At 43.3% G+C, this 19,299-nt stretch overlaps 1 protein-coding gene across 5 annotated transcripts in view; it reads right to left on the reverse strand.

Moving 5' to 3' along the window:
• The window catches only part of GOSR2 (golgi SNAP receptor complex member 2), a 48,481-nt gene extending 30,305 nt beyond the window's left edge, over nucleotides 1–18,176 (reverse strand). Inside the window, exons 1-6 of one of the 5 annotated variants that reach the window (XM_053569057.1) lie at nucleotides 18,083–18,176; nucleotides 10,555–10,619; nucleotides 8,954–9,062; nucleotides 7,979–8,111; nucleotides 5,484–5,624; nucleotides 1,879–2,022 (exon numbers count right to left, since the gene is read on the reverse strand). In XM_053569057.1, coding sequence (XP_053425032.1) covers nucleotides 1,879–2,022; nucleotides 5,484–5,624; nucleotides 7,979–8,111; nucleotides 8,954–9,062; nucleotides 10,555–10,619; nucleotides 18,083–18,111 — 621 coding nt within the window. In that variant the 5' untranslated portion in view covers nucleotides 18,112–18,176. Of the gene's footprint in view, nucleotides 1–431; nucleotides 2,023–5,483; nucleotides 5,625–7,978; nucleotides 8,112–8,953; nucleotides 9,063–10,554; nucleotides 10,620–18,082 lie in introns of those variants that run through there. The other 4 variants (XM_053569058.1, XM_053569059.1, XM_053569060.1 and 1 more) reach the window with 4 other exon arrangements.
• Between the last annotated feature and the right edge of the window lie 1,123 nt (nucleotides 18,177–19,299).

Consider the following 19,299-nt stretch of genomic DNA (forward strand, 5'->3'; position numbering starts at 1 on the left):
TAGGTTTCTGCTTCTCAGAGTTCAAATGCAAGTGGCTCAGCTGCTCCTTGAATACCTTCCTCCAAAGTGTACTGCCTGGTAGTAGGACAGCCAGGTCAGTGCAGTCCAGTGATCTATTTTATGGACTGCTAAGAGAGCTCTGAGGGTAGGCCATGTGAGAGCAGGGGTGCTGGATGTGATGAAAATTTCAAACTATGCCTTCCCAAAGTTAGAGCTAGGTTTGAAGATGCCACAACCCCTCTGCCACCGTCCAGGCCACAGTTTTCACTCTGGCAGGGCCTTCAACCCTTTTTACAAGGGGTCATAGATTCCTTCTTCCTGGAAATCTAGGGCCCATGTGGACCAGCGGGGTAGGAGCAATGCAGATGCCACCTGACCAAAAGTGTGACGTTAGTACCCAGGAAACTCAAGTTAACAATTTGTGACTAGTGAAAAAAATTCACCAAAAGAAGATATGCCACAAATGTGACTGAAGAGACCAATGTGGCTATAGAAACAGGTAGGAGGGGACTCAGGGAGGTGAAAGAAACACACAGTGAAAAGGGAAATTAGATAGGAGATGGTTTGAACAAGAAGAAACAAAGACAGGAAGTAGGTGGGGCAAGGCAATCAAAGGTAGGGTTAATACTGACCAGGTTTCCAGTTCCTGGGGGGGAATTCTGAGGGTTATGTTATGTCTTGCCATCAGGCTACTGCACCTACAGCTGGTAAGGCTGGCAAGGCCTGTGATAAATGAGAAAATATACTAACCAGCTCTTTCTGGTAATTTCAGCAATTAATCACATCAGATGGACTTCCAGACAGACTGGATTTATAATAAATTCCACGATATACTGGGTATTGGTACACCCTTCATCCAAGCCTAGTCAGAGAAGGAAAAAGGTCCTGGTCCCTAGAAACAGAGTATTACAAAGACAAACACACTAGGGGTGCCTCCAGGGTGGTTATCTGCCCACACTGGCTAGAAAGAACGGGGGCCTGGTTGGCAGGTGCTAATACACCGCCAGAAAGAGAAGAGACCCAAAGAATTAAGAGATCCTATAACCAGAGATGAGACTGTAATTGACAAATCACTAACCTTTGCTCACAGCTACTTTCTAAAGGGCAAAGACCTAACAAAGCCTCTGTTAGGTACCCAGGTAGTTACCAAGCTGCAGTCTAAAAACCAACCAGTTTCAGGACTGAACACTCCCAGGGATTAATACTAGGCTCACTTTAGAAAGGAGAAACACCCCATAGTGTGGAAAATCTTACTTGTTATCACCAACAGCTTCAACGTCTTGTTTCCCATAGGTAGTTGCTTCCAGGGAAGAGTGATGAGTGTTAGCAGTTAGTCATGTACATGCTGTTAGGGGTGGGGGGTGGCTAGGAGCAAGAGCACGTCAGTCTGCTCTAATGGGCGCAGGAAAAGAAGCCCTCTTTCTTCTCCTTTCTACCTGTGCTCCAGCCTATCCGTTAGGAGCCAGAAAGGCCAGATGATGACAAAGTGTGAACAGCGTGAAGAGTCCTGCATACAGGCTCGCTGGGGAAGCCTGCCCAGGGTGCACATCAACTGTGTGGACAAAGCCACCAAAGCCATTCTTTCCTTTCTCGAGTGAGAGTGACAATGAAAGACAGAATAGGGACTTCTTTCATTTCCTAAGCACCATGCATCTTGGTGACCCTAGCTCCCCCTCCAAGATGTCACAGAAAACACGGCATGTTTGAATTTAGATCACAATTACTCCTAAGTGTCTTCAGAGTTAAGACAGGCACGCATTTCAAAAGGTGGCCCATGAGCCCCCCCATTCTTTCACACACACACACACTCACACACTTGCACACAGTGGAAACACTGTTCAGTTGCTGGGCGTGGCTGGCTCATGTCAGGTACTGTACCACGAGGAACATGATCACACACGTAAGCAGCATCCCACCGATCATTAAGTACTTGTCCTGGAAAGCCCGCTTTTCAATGAGCCGCATCACTGTGTTGGACAAGCCCAGCATGTTGGCAATGTCAAGGATCTTCTTCTGCGTCCCCTGGGGCAGATGAGAAGAGACAGAAAGACAAAGATCAACTCAGTTTGCCAAGAGTGCGTGAAATGTCACTGTGAGATGAGGCTTTTAACAGACATTCTCTTGGTCACACCCAGAACACGGCATCAACCAGAAATAGATTCACTCTCATACAGTCCACTGATTTTTGATCAAGGTACCAGAGCAACGCAAAAGAGAAAGAAATGTGTTTTCCACAAATATGCTGGACTGACTGGCGATATCTCACACAAATGTAGCATATAATAAACATATATATCTCATATACATACATGTGTAAAAATGAACTTCAATTTATATTTATTACAAAATTGAGATGGATCATAGAATTAAACATAACAAACAAAACTACAATAAAGCTTCTGGAGAAACACACAGGAGAACACCTACAACCTGGAGACAATCCAGGTGTCCCTCACCAGAGGATGAGCGGACACACGATGGGGTGTCAGCACAATGGAATACTGCAACCACCTCAAACTCTTGGATGTGAGTGATCCTCTGGCCTCGGCCTCCTGTGTAGCTAGGACTACAGGCGCCTACCAAGTTTTTCTATTTTGGTAGAACTAGTAGAGATGGGGTCTTGCTCTTGCTCAGGCTGGGCACCAGAAGCACCTATCACCAACCTGTCACTAAACATGCAACAACAAGAAGATGACTAAGAAGCCACACACCACAAAAGGGGTACAGTACATTTACATGACGTTCAATAACAGGCACAACTGATTTATGGCGAAGTAAATTAGAAAAGTGGCTGCCTCAGGGAGGAGGGTCAACTGACTGGGAAGGGGTATGAGGATCTTTCAAGGGTGATGAAAATGGTCCGTATTTAGATAGGAATGTCAGTAAAAGCGTCTGCCTTTGTTGAAACTCAGTGAACTACACAAGATCTGTATGCCTCACTGTATATAAACCATACCCTGGTAAAAATATTTAAAATTAAAATTTTATATTAAAAATGCAACATTAAAAACCTTTTTCTTAGCTCCCTAGCTCCAATAATACTTGATACTAACCTGTTCAATTTTTTTTTTTTTTTGAGACGGAGTCTCACTCTGTTGCCTTGGGTTGAGTGCCCTGGTGTCGTACCTCACAACCACCTCAAACTCTTGGATGTGAGTGATCCTCTGGCCTCAGCCTCCCGTGTAGCTAGGACTGTAGGCGCCTACCAAGTTTTTCTATTTTTAGTAGAGATGGGGTCTTGCTCTTGCTCAGGCTGGTCTCGAACTATTGAGCTCAAGCAATCTACCTGCCTCAGCCTCCCAGAGTGCTAGGATTACAGGCGTGACCCACTGCGCCCAGCTTCAACCTACTATTCATTTTGTAGAGGAGAATCTTTGGGGAAGCTACTGAGTACAATGTATGGGTTGAAGTCCATGTTTAAGAGAGGGTTTGAAGTGTGAAAAGATGGAAACGCAGAAATACCAACACGATGACCTAAAACTCCTTATATAAATGTCGCCACCCACCACCAAAACAGAAGGGTATTTTACTCCTAAACCAAAGCCATTCAGCCAGTCCTCCCTCAACACTTTCTAATTTTCATCTTTAAGCAGATCTAACTTCTCACGAAGTAGCAAGTATAAACGAATGCTGTGCAGATCCCGAGTTACTCCTACATATGTCACCAACTGCACTGGCACGGGTGACATCTAACCTGGCACCCCACCCACGTCTATCTCTTCAATGAACTCACACTAATGAGCAACTGAGAGAAGAGGCTGGGGGATGAGAACCACACAAGGCACTACGGACAGGACTTCAAAGTCTACATTCCACCAGACAACAATTAACAAGCCTCATCAAGAGAGATCGCAAGTCAAACTTGATTGCTGTCAGAGGAAACTAGAGAAATGTTCTTTCCACAATGGTGAGAGTAAAAATTATACTCTCGCTAAAGACTTGCTTGGCTCTGAACGTGCAGATTACTTCATCACGATGAGGTTAAGGACCAAGCTTCTAAATTACCTGAAAATGACCACAAATGTCCAAAAATGTATTCATTTTCTATCATAAATTGGCCTACCATCAGGGCACTTCAGCCTAGCTCCTTCATGCCTTCCCCTGTATTCCTTTAAACGGCTCAGCTAGAAAGTTCCTGACAGAGACTGGGTGGGAGGCAGGTGGAGGGAATCAAGAGGCGAAGCAGAGGAAACGGAATTAGAAACCTCAGGTATCAAGCCCTGAGCACCTCAACAGCCTCCCAGCACTTCACCTCTGACAACAGGTAGGTGGCAGGAGGTGCGTGGACTCCTCAGTGCTGTCCGACTTCAGTAGGAAACTAACATGTGCTTTAACAATCAGGTCTAACTCCCACTGGCTCTTCATCAGTGTGACACGGAGTACTGTCCTAAAAGGCTTCTGCTGCTTTTCAGAGATGTGGAAGGAGAGCAGCAGTTTCCTAAAGAGAGGGCAGGCTAATCAACACGTATCTCGTGTCAGATCACTGCAGGGGGCTCTTATGAAAGGGGCCTGCCCTGCAGGTTGCCAGACACCACCCTTCCAGGCCATCTGAAACACTGCAACTGTCAGCGGGAGGCAAGTGTCACCTGCACTTGCCTGACCCTCTCCCTAGTAAAGATGGCAAGGACTGTTCAGAAATGTACTGAAGTCCCACGGAGCTGACAGGCTCAACATAGTCCAACAAAAACTAAGATAAAGCTCACACTTCCGAGTGACTATTTCTCACAGCTCAGTGGCTGGGAGTACTTCGTTCACAGGGGACCACACCCTGATAACAGCCAGCGTCCACACCCCATTATCCATCAGGGCTGATACAGGAAAAGGGCTGAGGCTGAAACATCGTGTCTGACATCAGTCTGTGTAATGTTTCTATAAAATACCACTCCCAGAAGCTGGAGTCTCAGCAGTGCCACCAGGGCAGGGCTTCTAGAAATACTTGTGGCTAAGAAGAGAGTAAAGAGTCTCTGGGGATCGCCACCTGGTGCTCCAGAAGCTATCTCCTGCAATCAGTTAGGCAGCCCAAAGACTCCTCCCATGGAGATTCAGTTACTAAAGTACAAAAAGATGGTAGTTATAAGGCAGTCCACAGGAGGGACCCCCAGGGAAAATCACCTTGGACTGAAGTAGCAAACTATAGCCAGGTCTTCACTCAGAAGACAGCAGAGTCTATGCAGAATGTCTCAGCCTATTATTCGTTCCCCTTCTAATAGCAGTCACTTTTGACTAAGTTCAATAAATGAGAAAAGACCTGGAAACCAAGAGGGGCCACTTTATGGTTTGTTCCCAATACTGGCAAAGGAATTGGTTCCTTTTAGGCTCATAATAAGTCAACTCCAACATGAAGGATCCAAAAATTCAAGAACTCTGCTGTCATCAAAATATCACAATTTGAAGACATGCAATCAAAATGTAACACAGGTACCAAACTGTTGGATGGGGCCAAAGCAAGAGGCCTTCTCCCTGTCCCCCAGTAGGGACCCCACCTTCAAGGTCAGTCTCTGGGCCCTCAGTCCCTCCAGAATACTGTGCCCTCCTCCAATGAGGTCATCCATGCCGTGGTGAATTTTCTGGAGGGAGGAGTTAAACTGCAGTGATTCATCCATTGGTATGGTGGTGTCAGAGTCCTGTGAAAGAAATGCAGGCACTTGATTAACTCTGCTTGCTAGTCATCTCCTAGGTTCTGACTGGCCCAGGCCAAGGCCAAGTCAGAAGAACAGGAGTGCGAATGGTGTAAGAATCACAGGAACCTAACAAAAGAAAAAGCAAAGCAAAAATCTGGGGTGGCCTATTCAACAAAAGGAGAAACTTTCCCCAGAGTTGCTACTCTCCAAATGAGTGCCACTACACAAGCTTTCTTAATTCCCCTCAGTTATCACTACCCCCACTTGGGAAAAATTATTCCTTCAAGACTTCATTGGAATTTTCTGAAGACTCTGACTACTCACTAACCTAGATTGCTGCGAATATTCCTTTACTTGGTTTTGCCTTAGTACGGCAATAAATGTTTGTTTTTGTTCTTTAGCTATTTTATCTACAGCTTATCTCTCCAGTAGATGAGACATACAAAGGACAGAAAAGACAGTGCTTTCTATTGAAGGTCTAACAGTGTTTAGGATGAGATGTATTCCCCTGAGCAGGCAAGACAATCTAGCTAAAGAAATGAAGAGGGAAACAACTAATACTGATCAAGTGCATTGCACTTTATAGGCGCATCACCCTAAAGTCACTGAATCCCCAATTTCTCAAGTAGTTACTCTCATTATCCCCATTTTACAGAAGAAGAAACTAAAGCCCAGAGAAGTGAAATAACTTTTCCAAGAGCACCCAGCTGGTAAGAAATCCACCAGGACAAGAATCTGGGTACTGAGTGCAAGGTGTGCCCTCTTAACCACACTGTAGGAAGAAGCACCAAGACCAATCCTGATGGCTCTAATTTGACACTAGATAGGAGCAAGTCATTACCAGCTGTAATAGTGTTCTCTTTGCTTTCCAGCCTCCAGATGATCATAAACTCTCCTGCCAAGGTGTAGTCAATCTGCAACCTTAAGGAAACCTGTGGCTTTCTAAGTCCTTAAGTGCAGCCTTTGGACTGAATTCAAATTTTACAGACCAAATCTTTTTTTTTTTTTTGAGACAGAGTCTCACTCTGTTGCCCTGGGTTAAGTGCTGTGGCATCATCATAGCTCACAACAACCTCAAACTCTTAGGCTCAAGCAATCCTCTTTGCCTCAACCTCCACCTGCCACAACACCTGGCTAATTTTTTCTATTTTTAGTAGACAGGGTCTTGATCTTCCTCAGCATGGTCTCAAACTCCTGAATGCAAGCAATCCACCTCCAGAGTGCTAGGATTACAAGTGTGAGCCACCATGCCTGGCCTCCCCACTTTCGATGAAAGGCATCCATCTGCTGGGGTATCCTAGTACTCTGGGAGGCTGAGGCAGGTGCTTCTCCCTATAGTGTGCCTCCTTTGGTGCTTAAATCAGAAGGCCACAGATTCCCCACCCCTGGCAGAATCGTTTTTCATCTGTATGTAAAGACCATACAACATGTCTTAATTGTGTCTTATAGTTTGTTCTTATCATTTCTGAATTATTAGATCTTGTGACTTGACTGCCTACTCTGGAGAAATAAAAATTATGTAGACACATTCTGAAACATGTGGGGAAATTTACTGCAAAACATAGATGTAGCAATGAGAACAAAACATCTGCAAAGTGGGAAATGATATGAATTCTAATGACAGGCTCAGAAAGCTAAAATCTCTCAGCAAACAAACCTCTCTGTATAAAAACAAAATATAAAAATACGAAGTCCATCTCATTTGGTGGAAAAGGTTATTCAGAACACACAGAAAGACCAATATGTTCTAAACCATGTGCAGGAAATGATACTACTGCAATTAAAGGGCAGGGACAGTGAGTTCTAAGAAATCAAACACACAAATCTACACAATTTCAAACGGATTCAAGTCAAGTAGTCCACCTAACCTTAAACATCTGTTAACAAATTCCTCCAAATTGCTGCTCAGACTAGAGGCAAAAACAGTTTAATGCATCTGACACTGGAACCACACACGTACACAGCACAACAGCAAAACTGCCCTAAGGCCGCTTTGAAATGCAGCTTTTCTCTACAAATAGTCTAAGGTCTAATCATCTGTCTCTATCTGATCAGAAAAAACATTTCTGTCATGTGAAAGTCCACCTCTCTGCATCAGACCAGTCCAACCAGGTAATTTTCACCACTGCCCATTCCTTCTATTTAACTGTTTCCTCTTCAGATTTTTGTGTTAGAGAAAGAGATTGCCTCTCTAGGTCTAAAATCTGTGGCAATGCACAAAGTCCACTGTCATTTTCATTTGGTTTTCTTCTCACCAGTAGGCTTTGGACACCTCTGAAAAAGATGATGCTCAGAGACTAAGCTCCAGGCCCCACGATCTGCTGAGTGCCTGGACCCCCACCACGTGCCTGGCTTACATTAGTGGTGAAGGTACGAGAAAGAAGCTCCTCTCGCTGTCTCTCTTGTTGTTCCCTTGCATAGCGCCGATGCTGGAAGTTTCTCAGAGCAGTTTGCAGGTGTTGGACATCATATTTTAACTGGTCGACACGACTAGAATTGATGGAGAGAGAGATTAAATTACAGGAACGCAGGGCAGCACGATGTGAGGCAGCCAGGCTGTATATTCAGAGGATGGTATCCTTACTTCTTCCCTGCACCACACCACACTATCTCCCCGTGCAGATCTGATTTTGATCAATGGTATTGATAGTAAAGTAGCTCGTGGTTAAAGAGAGGTTGTAGCACACAAGAGTCTAGCTGCTTTACTTAAATATCTGTTGTCTCTGATTCTGGATGCATGACAGGGAACAGGTGACAGGAAGCAGGTTCGATGACCTCTTCCTGACCTTCTATGTATTATATCACTTCCCAGGAAGAAGCCCAAGGGCATCTTTGAGGTAAAGCATCAGTGAAGTTTCAGTGAAGTTTTTGGAAGCAGGGGCTGGTGGTAGAGGTGGTAAGGGTGGTTTCATTTTAATCTTGTGGTGGAGTATCAAACATTAGATCAGTATTTTATTATAAATAAACTGGCTAATGTGATTAAGAACAAGATTTCATTTCAACCCCCAAAAAATCCAGTGAGAACCAAATAGCAGAGCAAAATTCCTTGGCATCATTAGGCTTCAAGCAGCCACAGATCTGGTCAAAAAAACAGAACTGGAGACAAAATTTCAAAATGACACCAAAGACATAAGGGGATACAAGGCTTCTGTGCCACAAACCTCATAGTTTTGTTGTTGTTGTTTTTTTTGAGGGAGTATCGCTCAGATAGAACTGTACCCTTCTGGGGAACTTTATCCTTGCATAGTCAGAATATTCTATTGCCTCCCCTGGGAGAAAGGCCTGTCTTGACAGGCTGGGGTATCAGAGCCACGTCAGCGGTCAGTACTCACAGTTTTGCATTCTGCCTTTTGTTAGGGGGCTCCTTGCTGGACAAAATCTCCAAACGTTCTAGACAGCTGAATATCTGGTCTATGCTTGCTTGGATTTCGTTTTCTACTACTGCACAAAAGAGAAAAAAGAATAATTGCTGGAAAAAAGATAGTAAATTGAAATTAGAATGAGAAAGCATAAATATTTTTTCCATATCAAATAAACTAAAAAACACATAGCCAAAAGGAAAAAAATATACACATTAATGAATGAAAAAAATTCAAAGTATAATGCAAATGTTCCTAAATATATATATATAGCTGCTAATACCATAATAGTGCCAACATTTAAAAAAATCTAAAGGTAAATCTATAGAAATAAATTTTCCTATCTTTAGAAAATAAAACGAACATTTAAAGGTTGTAAGGTTGTCCAAACATATTAACTTAAATCTCCTGATCTAGGTTTCTTTTCCTTTGAGACTGTTCTCAGATATGGATTATAAATACCTAGTCAAAAGGCTGCCAACTGATTCCCTACAGCATGAAATTAACAAAAAAAGCACAAAGGAAAGGAAAAATTAGTATGTGAAACATACAGAGAAGCATTCTGTTAAGGCTTTCTGTAAGAATGGGTGGGCTGAGCAATGCTAGAGTCCCCAAAATAGACCAAATATCAATAGGGAAGGCCCAGGAAAGAATCCACAAAGGTAAAAAGATATGATAAACATAGTCATTTTCCTTATCCCTTTTGATAAGACAGTCAAAATGACCTAAGGTGATCTCTTTTCCATTTCTAATCATGAAGCAATGAGATTGTTGGGAAAGCAAACAAAATCCAATTAACAAAGAAACTAAACTGTGCACAGAAGAAAGCATCCAGGCTGCTTCTTGCCCTATAAAGAAGTGGCAGCAGTGAGACTGCCCCTTCTAGGCCTTTGCGCCTAGCTAACAAAGGCAGTTTAGATCAGAACAAGGTGGGGCACAGAACCAGAAAAGAGATGCTTTTGAAGCTGTAAAAGGAGACAAGAGAGAAGAAGGATGGGCAGGGCGACAGGCAAGCAGGGAGGTGGAAAGACAGCCTCTGCAGGTGGTGTCTGTACAGCTGACTCAGAAAAAGGACCTTTTCCTAGAATAGAAAAAAATAAAATAAAATAAAAAAACCACAAACACAAAAAAAACAGCATACTTTTCAGAATAAACCATGGTGTGGGAACTAAACTAATTAATATTGCTCTTTGTTTCTGAATAATCCTCCTAAAAAGCCACAGTTCTTAGCTCAGAAGAAATGGCCAATTTCAGTTAAACATCTCTGAATTTTTATGGAGTACATTCCTCTAAGGACTGGGTAATTAGATTAAGACAGATGGAGGAAAGAGCCTCCATTCCCATAGGGCCATGTCAGGTTGAGTGGAGGGGTAATGGGGGATAAGACTTGTGGGATTCCAAAAGGCACAATCAGGAAATCAGTGACTTTGCCATGGGGTCTTTCTGTCCACCCGAACAAAACTCATTCCACGCTGAATCATTAAGCCCTGGAGGCAGAGTGCAGTCAGGAAACCCAGCCCATTAGCACCGTGTCATCAGAGAAAGGACTCTGGTCTCCATAGTTAATTACTCACAGTGCAGAGACTGCTTGTCTGCCGTCTCCAGGCGTCCCATGTGAGACTGGATCTCATGGATCTGCCTATCAAAGGAAGAGGGAGGAAATGAGTGAGACAGGAGTAATCAACAGCGCTTCAGTCAAGAAAAACCATTTTTCTGATGCCAACATGTAACTGATTTAAACTGACAACATCACTGAACTGTAAAATTTGTATGTGGTACTTCAGGCCACACGTTTTGGCATGTTTTCTAATATCTTAATGCTAATATTAATAATAATACTGATAGGCAGCATTTACTGTGTGCTTGCCATGTCCAATATACACTGCTAAGTCAATAATCCTATGAAGAAAGTACTATTATCATCCTCATTTTATAAGACTGAGGCCAAGAAAGGTTATATAACTTGTTTGAGGTCACACCAGTGATAAACCTCAAACTGGACCCAACCACTCTTACACTCTGTTCTATGACCTAATGTGCTAAGCACTGGTCTGTATTCGGAAGAGTCAAAGGGCAAGGGAGATACAATCCTTGTCCCTGAGAAACAATGTAATTAGGAATGACAGGCCAGATAGACATGAAAAAGCCCCGGGAAGATTTACGAGAAAACAACACACGTTAAGTGTAAACAAATAGAAAGCTGAGGAGCACGGTGGTGGTGCTTCTGAGCAAGCAAACAGAAGGGCTAGGGCTGAGAAAGAGAGCACCTGGGGAAGTTTTGTGGACAGAGGGAGTTCTGAGCATCACTTTGAAGAAGGGATAAATAATTTGGTGAAGGAAGAGTAGGAAGAAAATGACATGAAAAAGGCATCAAGACATGTCATATGGATTACAAGCAGGTTGGACTCCTTGCAGGTCAGAGGGGAGAGGAAGATGAGGCGATTAGTTGGAGAAAACCATTCAGAGGAAGGCCCTACGAGATAGGGATCTCCTGTTTAGTAAATATCTCTCATGGCTGTTTGTTGGAAATTCAACCCTGTACACTGAACCACTGGTATGTTCCCAGACACCAGGCAGTAGAGCACTCTCTTGAGGCTTCCCAGGCTTAGCCAAGGTCGCCCTCCGAAGCTTTCTTAGTGGTCCCCCACAATCAGTCCTTGGGATATTGTTCATGGGGCCCTGGAAACTGCCTCCTGGTGCTTATGGGGGAGAGCCCATAAGAGCCCCACATCAGAGCCCACCTGAAAAGGGCCTACTGAACTCTCCATCAGCCCAAACCCTGGAGGCAAAAGTGAGTAACCTCTCTCCAGTGTGAGCACTACAAACCATGACCCCAAATTTACCAATACCAGCAAGGCACTCAAATTCAGTTTCAGCCTGCTTTCCTGTGGCCTCTAAACATGACCTAGTGCACCAGAAGCAGCTAAGCCAGCAGTCAAACGACTCCCCAGGGTATTCCTAGGCAAGACTTATGGTGCCAAGAAGCAACTAGAAATTACTAGTAGAGTCGGTGAGAACAGACTGCTGCTTCAGTAAGGTAGTAAGTCCAGGGTACTTTGGGATAAGGGATATGGAGGCACATGGGCTGACAGAAGAATGCAGCTTGAGGTGACTGACATCTAGACCAGGGCAACTATGGGGACAGAGGACTAGATGGTAGCACCCATGGAAAGGAGGCCTGGATATATTCTGCGAGGTAAATTTTCAGCGAGTTAACAGAGCAAATCTCCAAGTTGGTAGCATTATTAACGGGAACAGCAATACACTAAGAAGGTAGGGGGGAAGGGGACAAAGAATAGCCAAGACAACTCTGAAGAAGTGTGAAGAGGAATGACTTGTCCCATCTGCTATTGAGACTTATTATTACAAAGCCATAATAATTAAAACAGTATGGCAGCAATGCAGGTACAGACAAGGAAAGACAAACCCTAATCACAACCCAAGAAGAAAGAATGGAGGTCAGAAACAGTCCCATATATTTGGAAACCTAGTGACATAAACCAGTTGGAAAAGAATGGAGTACAATAAATGCTGAAGCTCCGTTTGTTATCAGCATAGAAAAAAGACACCTCAGGTAACACACAAAAATAAAACTCAAGATGGTTTAAATATAAATGTAAAAAGAAGGGCTTTAAAACTTTCTGAAGAAAACATAAGTGTGCATAAATGACCTCAGGTTAAAGGAGGATTTCTTAAATAAGACAAAAACCAAACTACCCTGCTAAACACACAAAGTACAAAAGAAAAGACTGACACATGTGACTACATTAACACAACAAACACTTCTTTACCCCAAATGTACCACAGAAAATAAAAAGATGGCACAGACTAGAAGATATCTACAGGAGGTAACAAAGGGTGGATGTCCAGAATATATACAGAATTGTTACAAATCAAACAGCAATTTATTAAAAAATGGGGCAAGAAAAAATTTAAAATTTTTAAAAATAGGGAAAGGACAGGCTCGGTGCCCGTAGTTCAGTGGTTAGAGTGCTGGCCACATACACCAGGGCTGGTGGGTTCAAACCCGGTCCGGGCCTGCTAAACAACAATGACAACTGCAACAAAAAAATAGCTGGGCATTGTGACGGGCACCTGTAGATGTGTATCAAGACACTTTTGTACAGACCCATAATCTACTTTTTCTCATCCAATTTCTATGTGGGTTAAATGAACTAGAGAAAATATGCACATATTGGATTGATAACTCATTAAATAATTGTTAGTACCTCTATTTTACAGTTGAGGAGACTGCGGTACCAAGGAGTTAAATGATTTGCTCAATGTCCCTAAGCTTGTGTATAGAACTAGACCCAGATCTTTTAACTCCAAAATGGGGTTAAAGATCTGGGTCTAGTTCTAGAAATTGGATGGGAAAAAGTAGTACTCCTCTCAGTATATTATATATACTGAGGGTGGCGGGTTCGAACCTGGCCCGGGCCAAAATAATAGCCGGGCATTGTGGCAGGCGCCTGTAGTCCCAGCTACTTGGGAGGCTGAGGCAAGAGAATCGGCTAAGCCCAAGAGCTGGAGGTTGCTGTGAGCTGTGATGCCAAAGCACTCTATCGAGGGTGACAAAGTGAGACTGTGTCTCTTAAAAAAAAAAAAAAAGAAAAAAGGAAATTTTAACTCTGTCTAGCACAGTCCATGGTGAGCTTGGGTGACAATACAACCAAAAAGAGAACTAATAGGAAGAACCCTAGGGTCACTGTTGCTGTTTTTTGAAAAGGTTCACTGAAAACATAGGAAGACTTTTTAAATGGAACTGCTTTTAAAGTCCATATTCCCCCACCCGACGCCCCACTTTGCATCCATGCTGCTTCTGACCACTGTGAGCAGGAAACAAGGTTTTGGAGTTAAAAGATCTGGGTTTAGTTCTATACACAAGCTTAGGGACATTGAGCGAATCATTTAACTCCTTGGTACCTCAGTCTCCTCAACTGTAAGATAGAGGTACTAACAATTATTTAATGAGTTATATAAATCCAATTATATACAGAAATGCTGTGCAACCTATATAGCATCACTTAAGTTTGCTATTTTTACTTAACTTTACTTAAAGGTAGTGGCAACCATCTGGCCATTTTCATTGCAACCACTCTGCCTTTGTATTTAGCCTTTGGTCAGAGGGCCAAATTGAAAAAGGAAAAATTGTCTTGAGATAAGGCAACAGATTATAAACCCAGCTGTTCCAAAATAACCCGAAGAGCTTGCTATAATAAATACAGAGCTTCTTGTGTCCCAGACCTACTGAGCCAGAATCTCTACAGATAAGGTTTGAGATAGGGAACTACATAGAGGCCAAATGTGGGCACCTTTACAATCACTGGGATCTCAAAAATAGATGCTTGACTATTAGCTCCTCTATAAAGTTAACCTTACTGAAATATTATTTAAGTGTAAAATGTTAACTGTTTTTATCTTTTTTTCCCTTCATTCATTGTTCAAATAGGTCAGAAATTTTCAAGATACACAACTTTAAAATGTTGATCTAATTCCAATGTACTTTCAGGAACATAACAAAAGATAACCACAATTTGGGTTCAAAGTTCCAGTAAAATTAGTATGTTCAGTGACTGTTGTGTCAACTCAGCTACAACCATTAATTTCTGCAAGGTGCAAAAGTTAATTGCTGATACTCACAGGATTCCACGTGTTTCCTCTTAAAGATACTTGATCGCCAGTGTTATGGAGCTGAAAGCAGCCCAAACTACTGTTTTACACATGAGAGGAAACAAAGCAAGGAAATCTTGAACCAGAACTTTCACTCCTGGTACTTGAGAGGAAAGGCAGATAGTAACATATTGTGACATAGAAGAAGCTAAATTCCTGGAGGGCAAGGCGGTGCTACCAGCACCAAGAATGGTACCCAACACACAGTAGGTGCTCAACAAATAATCATTGAATGAAAGTGACTGGATAGTAGAGGGCCTAATGGTAGGGCAAAACTGGCCCACTGCTGTTTTTACAAATTTTATGAGCACACAGGCACGTCAATTAGTTTACATACTGTCTAAGGCTACTTTCCTCCTGTAACAGCAGAGTTGAGCAGTTGCCACAGAAACTGTATGGCCCATAGAGCCTAAAACATTTACTATCTGGTCCTTGACAGAAAAAGGTGGCACACCCTGCTTGAGTCTGAGGTGGGTTGTTGAGGTCTACAGTGGCAAACAGTTCATCTACACTCCATGAATCTTATTTGGGGTACCATTTAGTATTCCTCTTCTGAGCTAGACAGATTTCTCTGTAATTAGCTAGCTAGCGCAATGATAACAAGTACAATCTGAGACTCTGTGAACAAAATTCTTGAAAATAAACTGGGTCCTGGCCTTGGCAACTAATTAGTTAACCAAATTAACTAACCAGATAAGACCATACATAACAGATGAACTTTAAGGCACTATTAGTCAACTATGCCTTGCTCTGGTAAAAGATCCGCCCTTTCTTAGCAACATGAGCATAATTTCTGTTTTATTTCTTTTCCCAATGACTCACAGACTGGTTTTAAGTCCTTTCCTGTAATTTTTTCTTTCTTTCTTTCTTTTTTTTGAGACAGAGCCTCAAGCTGTCGTCCCTGGTAGAGTGCCATCACAGCTCACAGCAACCTCCAACTCCTGGGCTTAAGCAATTCTCTTGCCTCAGCCTCCCAAGTAGCTAGGACTACAGGCGCCCTCCACAATGCCCAGCTATTTTTTTGGTTGTAGTTGTCATTGTTGTTTGGCAGGCCCAGGCTGGATTCTAACCCGCCAGTTCTGGTGTATATGGCTGGCACCTTAGCCACTTGAGCTACTTGCGCCGAGCCCTTCCTGTAATTTTTATGAGAAGAGGGCTCCCCAATCTAAAAACAAATTCTGTTATCACAAAGTAGGTTTTATATTTTCACCCGCCTAAGTCAAACACTTCATTGCCAAAGTAAAAAGAAAGAAATCACTCAACTTAGAAAATAAAAGAGTAAGAGGATCATGATCCTCTTGTTCCTAACACTCCAAAACATTTTTTGTCAATTCATTAGGGAGGCTGAGGCCTATTTTATTTCATTTCCGGGCCCTGGGAGTGTAACTTTAAGTGTCTTCATCAGAAGAGGACCATAGCATAAATTTGAAAGTTTTAAAAATAGGACAGGTACATACCTCAAAAAATTGTAAACAACAACTAAAACATAGTTATCAGAATTGATAGCAACATTGTTCTCAATGGCCAAAGGTGGAAAAACCCAGTGTCCATCATCAGATGACTGGATAACAAGGATGTGATATACACAGGTCACTGTGAAAGTTCTGAGCCAGACTGTGTTATGGCTCATTTCACTTCGAAGAAACACAGCCAACAGCATCCTTTCTGATTTACAAGTGCAAGTTTTAACTTGCTTGTTTTATACATGTTGCTGGGAGGGCTTCATTTGTTTCTGTCTGCGTGGATTTTACATTTCTTGATTTTTGTGTATCTCAAAACCTTCGTAATGACTTACATACACATACTATGTGTGTATATGGAAATTTATTATTTCCATTATTAAATGGAAAATTATTGGGTCATAAAAAGGAATGAAATCTTGATACATGCTACAGCATAGATAAATCTAAAAACATTATGCTAAGTGAAATAAGGACACTGTGTAATTCCACTTACATGAAGTATGTAGAAGAGGCAAATTTATAAACACAAAGTAGAAGAGATTGCTAGGGGATCTGGAAGGGAGGAATGGGGAGTTATGATTTAACAGGTATAGAGTATCTGGGATGATGAAAAAGTTCTGGAAATAGTGGTGATGTGAATTCTGAATGTACTTAACACCACTGAATTGCGTACTTAATGGTTAAAATGGTAAATTCCATATTGTATGTGTAATTTACAATAAGAACAAATCATAAAGTTTAAAATTTTTTAAGTTAGGGCAGCGCCTGTGGCTCAGTCGGTAAGGCACCAGCCCCATATACCGAGGGTGCTGGGTTCAAACCCCGCCCCGGCTGAACTGCAACCAAAAAATAGCCGGGCGTTGTGGCGGGCGCCTGTAGTCCCAGCTACTCGGGAGGCTGAGGCAAGAGAATCGCTTAAGCCCAGGAGTTGGAGGTTGCTGTGAGCTGTGTGAGGCCACGGCACTCTACCGAGGGCCATAAAGTGAGACTCTATCTCTACAAAAAAAAAAAAAAAAAAAAACTTAAAAAAAAAAATTTTTTTTTAAGTTAAAAAAATATAAATCAGGGCAGCACCTGTGGCTCAGTGAGTAGGGCGCCGACCCCATATACCGAGGGTGGTGGGTTCAAACCCGGCCCTAGCAGGGCGTTGTGGCCAGCGCCTGTAGTCCCAGCTACTGGGGAGGCTGAGGCAAGAGAATCGCCTAAGCCCAGGAGCTAGAGGTTGCTGTGAGCTGCGATGGTACAGCACTCTACCAAGGGTAATAAAGTGAGACTGTCTCTACAAAAAAAAAAAATTCATAAAATTAGGATAAGTATAGCCAGTATTACCATACCCAACAGTATATCTCAGCAAGTTCCAAAAAGGCACAACACTATGAATAAAGGACACTACCAAGGAATTTAAATTACGAGAAGCTCTTCTAAACGAAAATTTGATTTCCTTATCTGTAACCAGGTATGATTACCAAGTAATAATAATAAATGCTACCTGTACACTAATTTCTTCGTACCATAAAAATATGGTCCTCAGTATAAATAAAACAGGAATAACCTTTTTTTTTCGTATGGGCCTTAACAGCCCAACTAAACAGTAAACTATTATCGGCAGGGGCCACGTCTCCTACTTCTCGTCTTCCCACCAGCTCTACCAACCTAGAATAACAAGTTGGCAGTTGCTGGACCAAGTGCAGGTACAGCTTCCTCTTCACTCTGTTTACCTAGCAGGTAATCACCGACATGCAGACCTCGGCAGCCCTCTGCTCACTGTCTCTGGGCCCCAGGCTGGCCCCACCGTCCGCGTCTGACCAAAGCATCCTGCCAGGGATTTCTGAACTACCCCCGGCAGTTCCCGGGCAGAAGGACTCGGGCTCTACAGCGAAGGACGTCCGAAGCCCCAGCCCCAGGGGCCGGCCTCGCCTAGCCTAGTCCCCTCCCCACCCCCTGAAACCCTACGCACAACCCTCACTTGTGCGTTTGCTGGTACAGCGGCTCCATCTCGCCGGTCGCGCCGGCTCAGGATTCCTCGAACACGTCCTCACAGCCTCCACTTCCGGCTTCCTGTTTCCGGTCGCAGGACCCTTCTTCCCTTCCCCTCCAGGGCTGCCCGCACGCGCACCTGACTGACGGTGATTGCGAGATCGAAGAAGGGGAACGAGAAACGAGAGCGGCAACGGAAGCATAAGTGTGCGCAGAGGCTTGGTCTTACATGGAGGTTAAGGCAGTGTAGGTTTTTGCGGAAGGCTAGCTTCAGGATAGAATCAGGCATTGCAAAGGATAGTCACGTAGTATTGACGAGAGGTCCTCAGAGCAGAATTGAAGGCAAGCGGCGCACTTCTGCTCTACTTGCTGGAGAGAGTGCAGCGGTTGCTTCTTGGTTTTGTTTTCAACCCTTTGTGGGTCTGGAGATGTCGTTCTTCACCGGATTCCCTGGCACAAGATTTTCCTGTCTTCAATTTGTCCAATCACTCGCCTGCCCACCTTCCCCCATTCCTATTTATCTTACCCAATAGCCCCACATTGGATGGGTGGTAATTATGTGTGATGTGGGGAAAACCGGGTTTCTCCTGCCCTCAGAGATGTTGCGGTCTAGGGAAGGGGAAAAGATACGTACGCTGTCAAAAGACAAAAATCACGGCTAATTTAGTTAACAGATCTTAACTGGCTTTTGTGAGCAGAGAAGGGTGACAGAAAAGGGCTGAGAAAAGCAGAAATAGAAGAAGCAGACTGGTCGTTTCTAGGTTATTTGACTTGTAAAAGTTAAAGCAGAGGGGGGATATGACTCCTCGCTCTGACGAGCACTCGATTTTTTGTTGTTGTTTTGTTTTTAAACAGAGTCTTACTCTGTCGCCCTGGGATTGAGTGCCATGGTGTCATTATAGCTCACAGCAACCCCAAACTTGGGCTCAAGCGATCCTCCTGCCTCAGCTTCCAGAGTAGCCGGGACTACAGGCTCCCACCACAATGACCGGTTGATTTTTCTATGTTTAGTAGAGATGAAGTCTCACTCTTGTTCAGGCTGGTCTGCAGCTCCTGAGCTCAAGCAATCCACCGGCTTCTGCTTTCCAGATTGCTAGGATTACAGACATGAGCCACTGCATCCAACCTCGATTTTTTAAAAAATATATCAAATAGCTTGTTTTGGCTTGGTGGTATCAAGCTTCAGCAAGGGTAAGTCCATTTGGT

Source organism: Nycticebus coucang, chromosome 18 (genome assembly GCF_027406575.1).
Source record: "Nycticebus coucang isolate mNycCou1 chromosome 18, mNycCou1.pri, whole genome shotgun sequence".
In the NCBI taxonomy this organism is placed as follows: domain Eukaryota; kingdom Metazoa; phylum Chordata; class Mammalia; order Primates; family Lorisidae; genus Nycticebus; species Nycticebus coucang.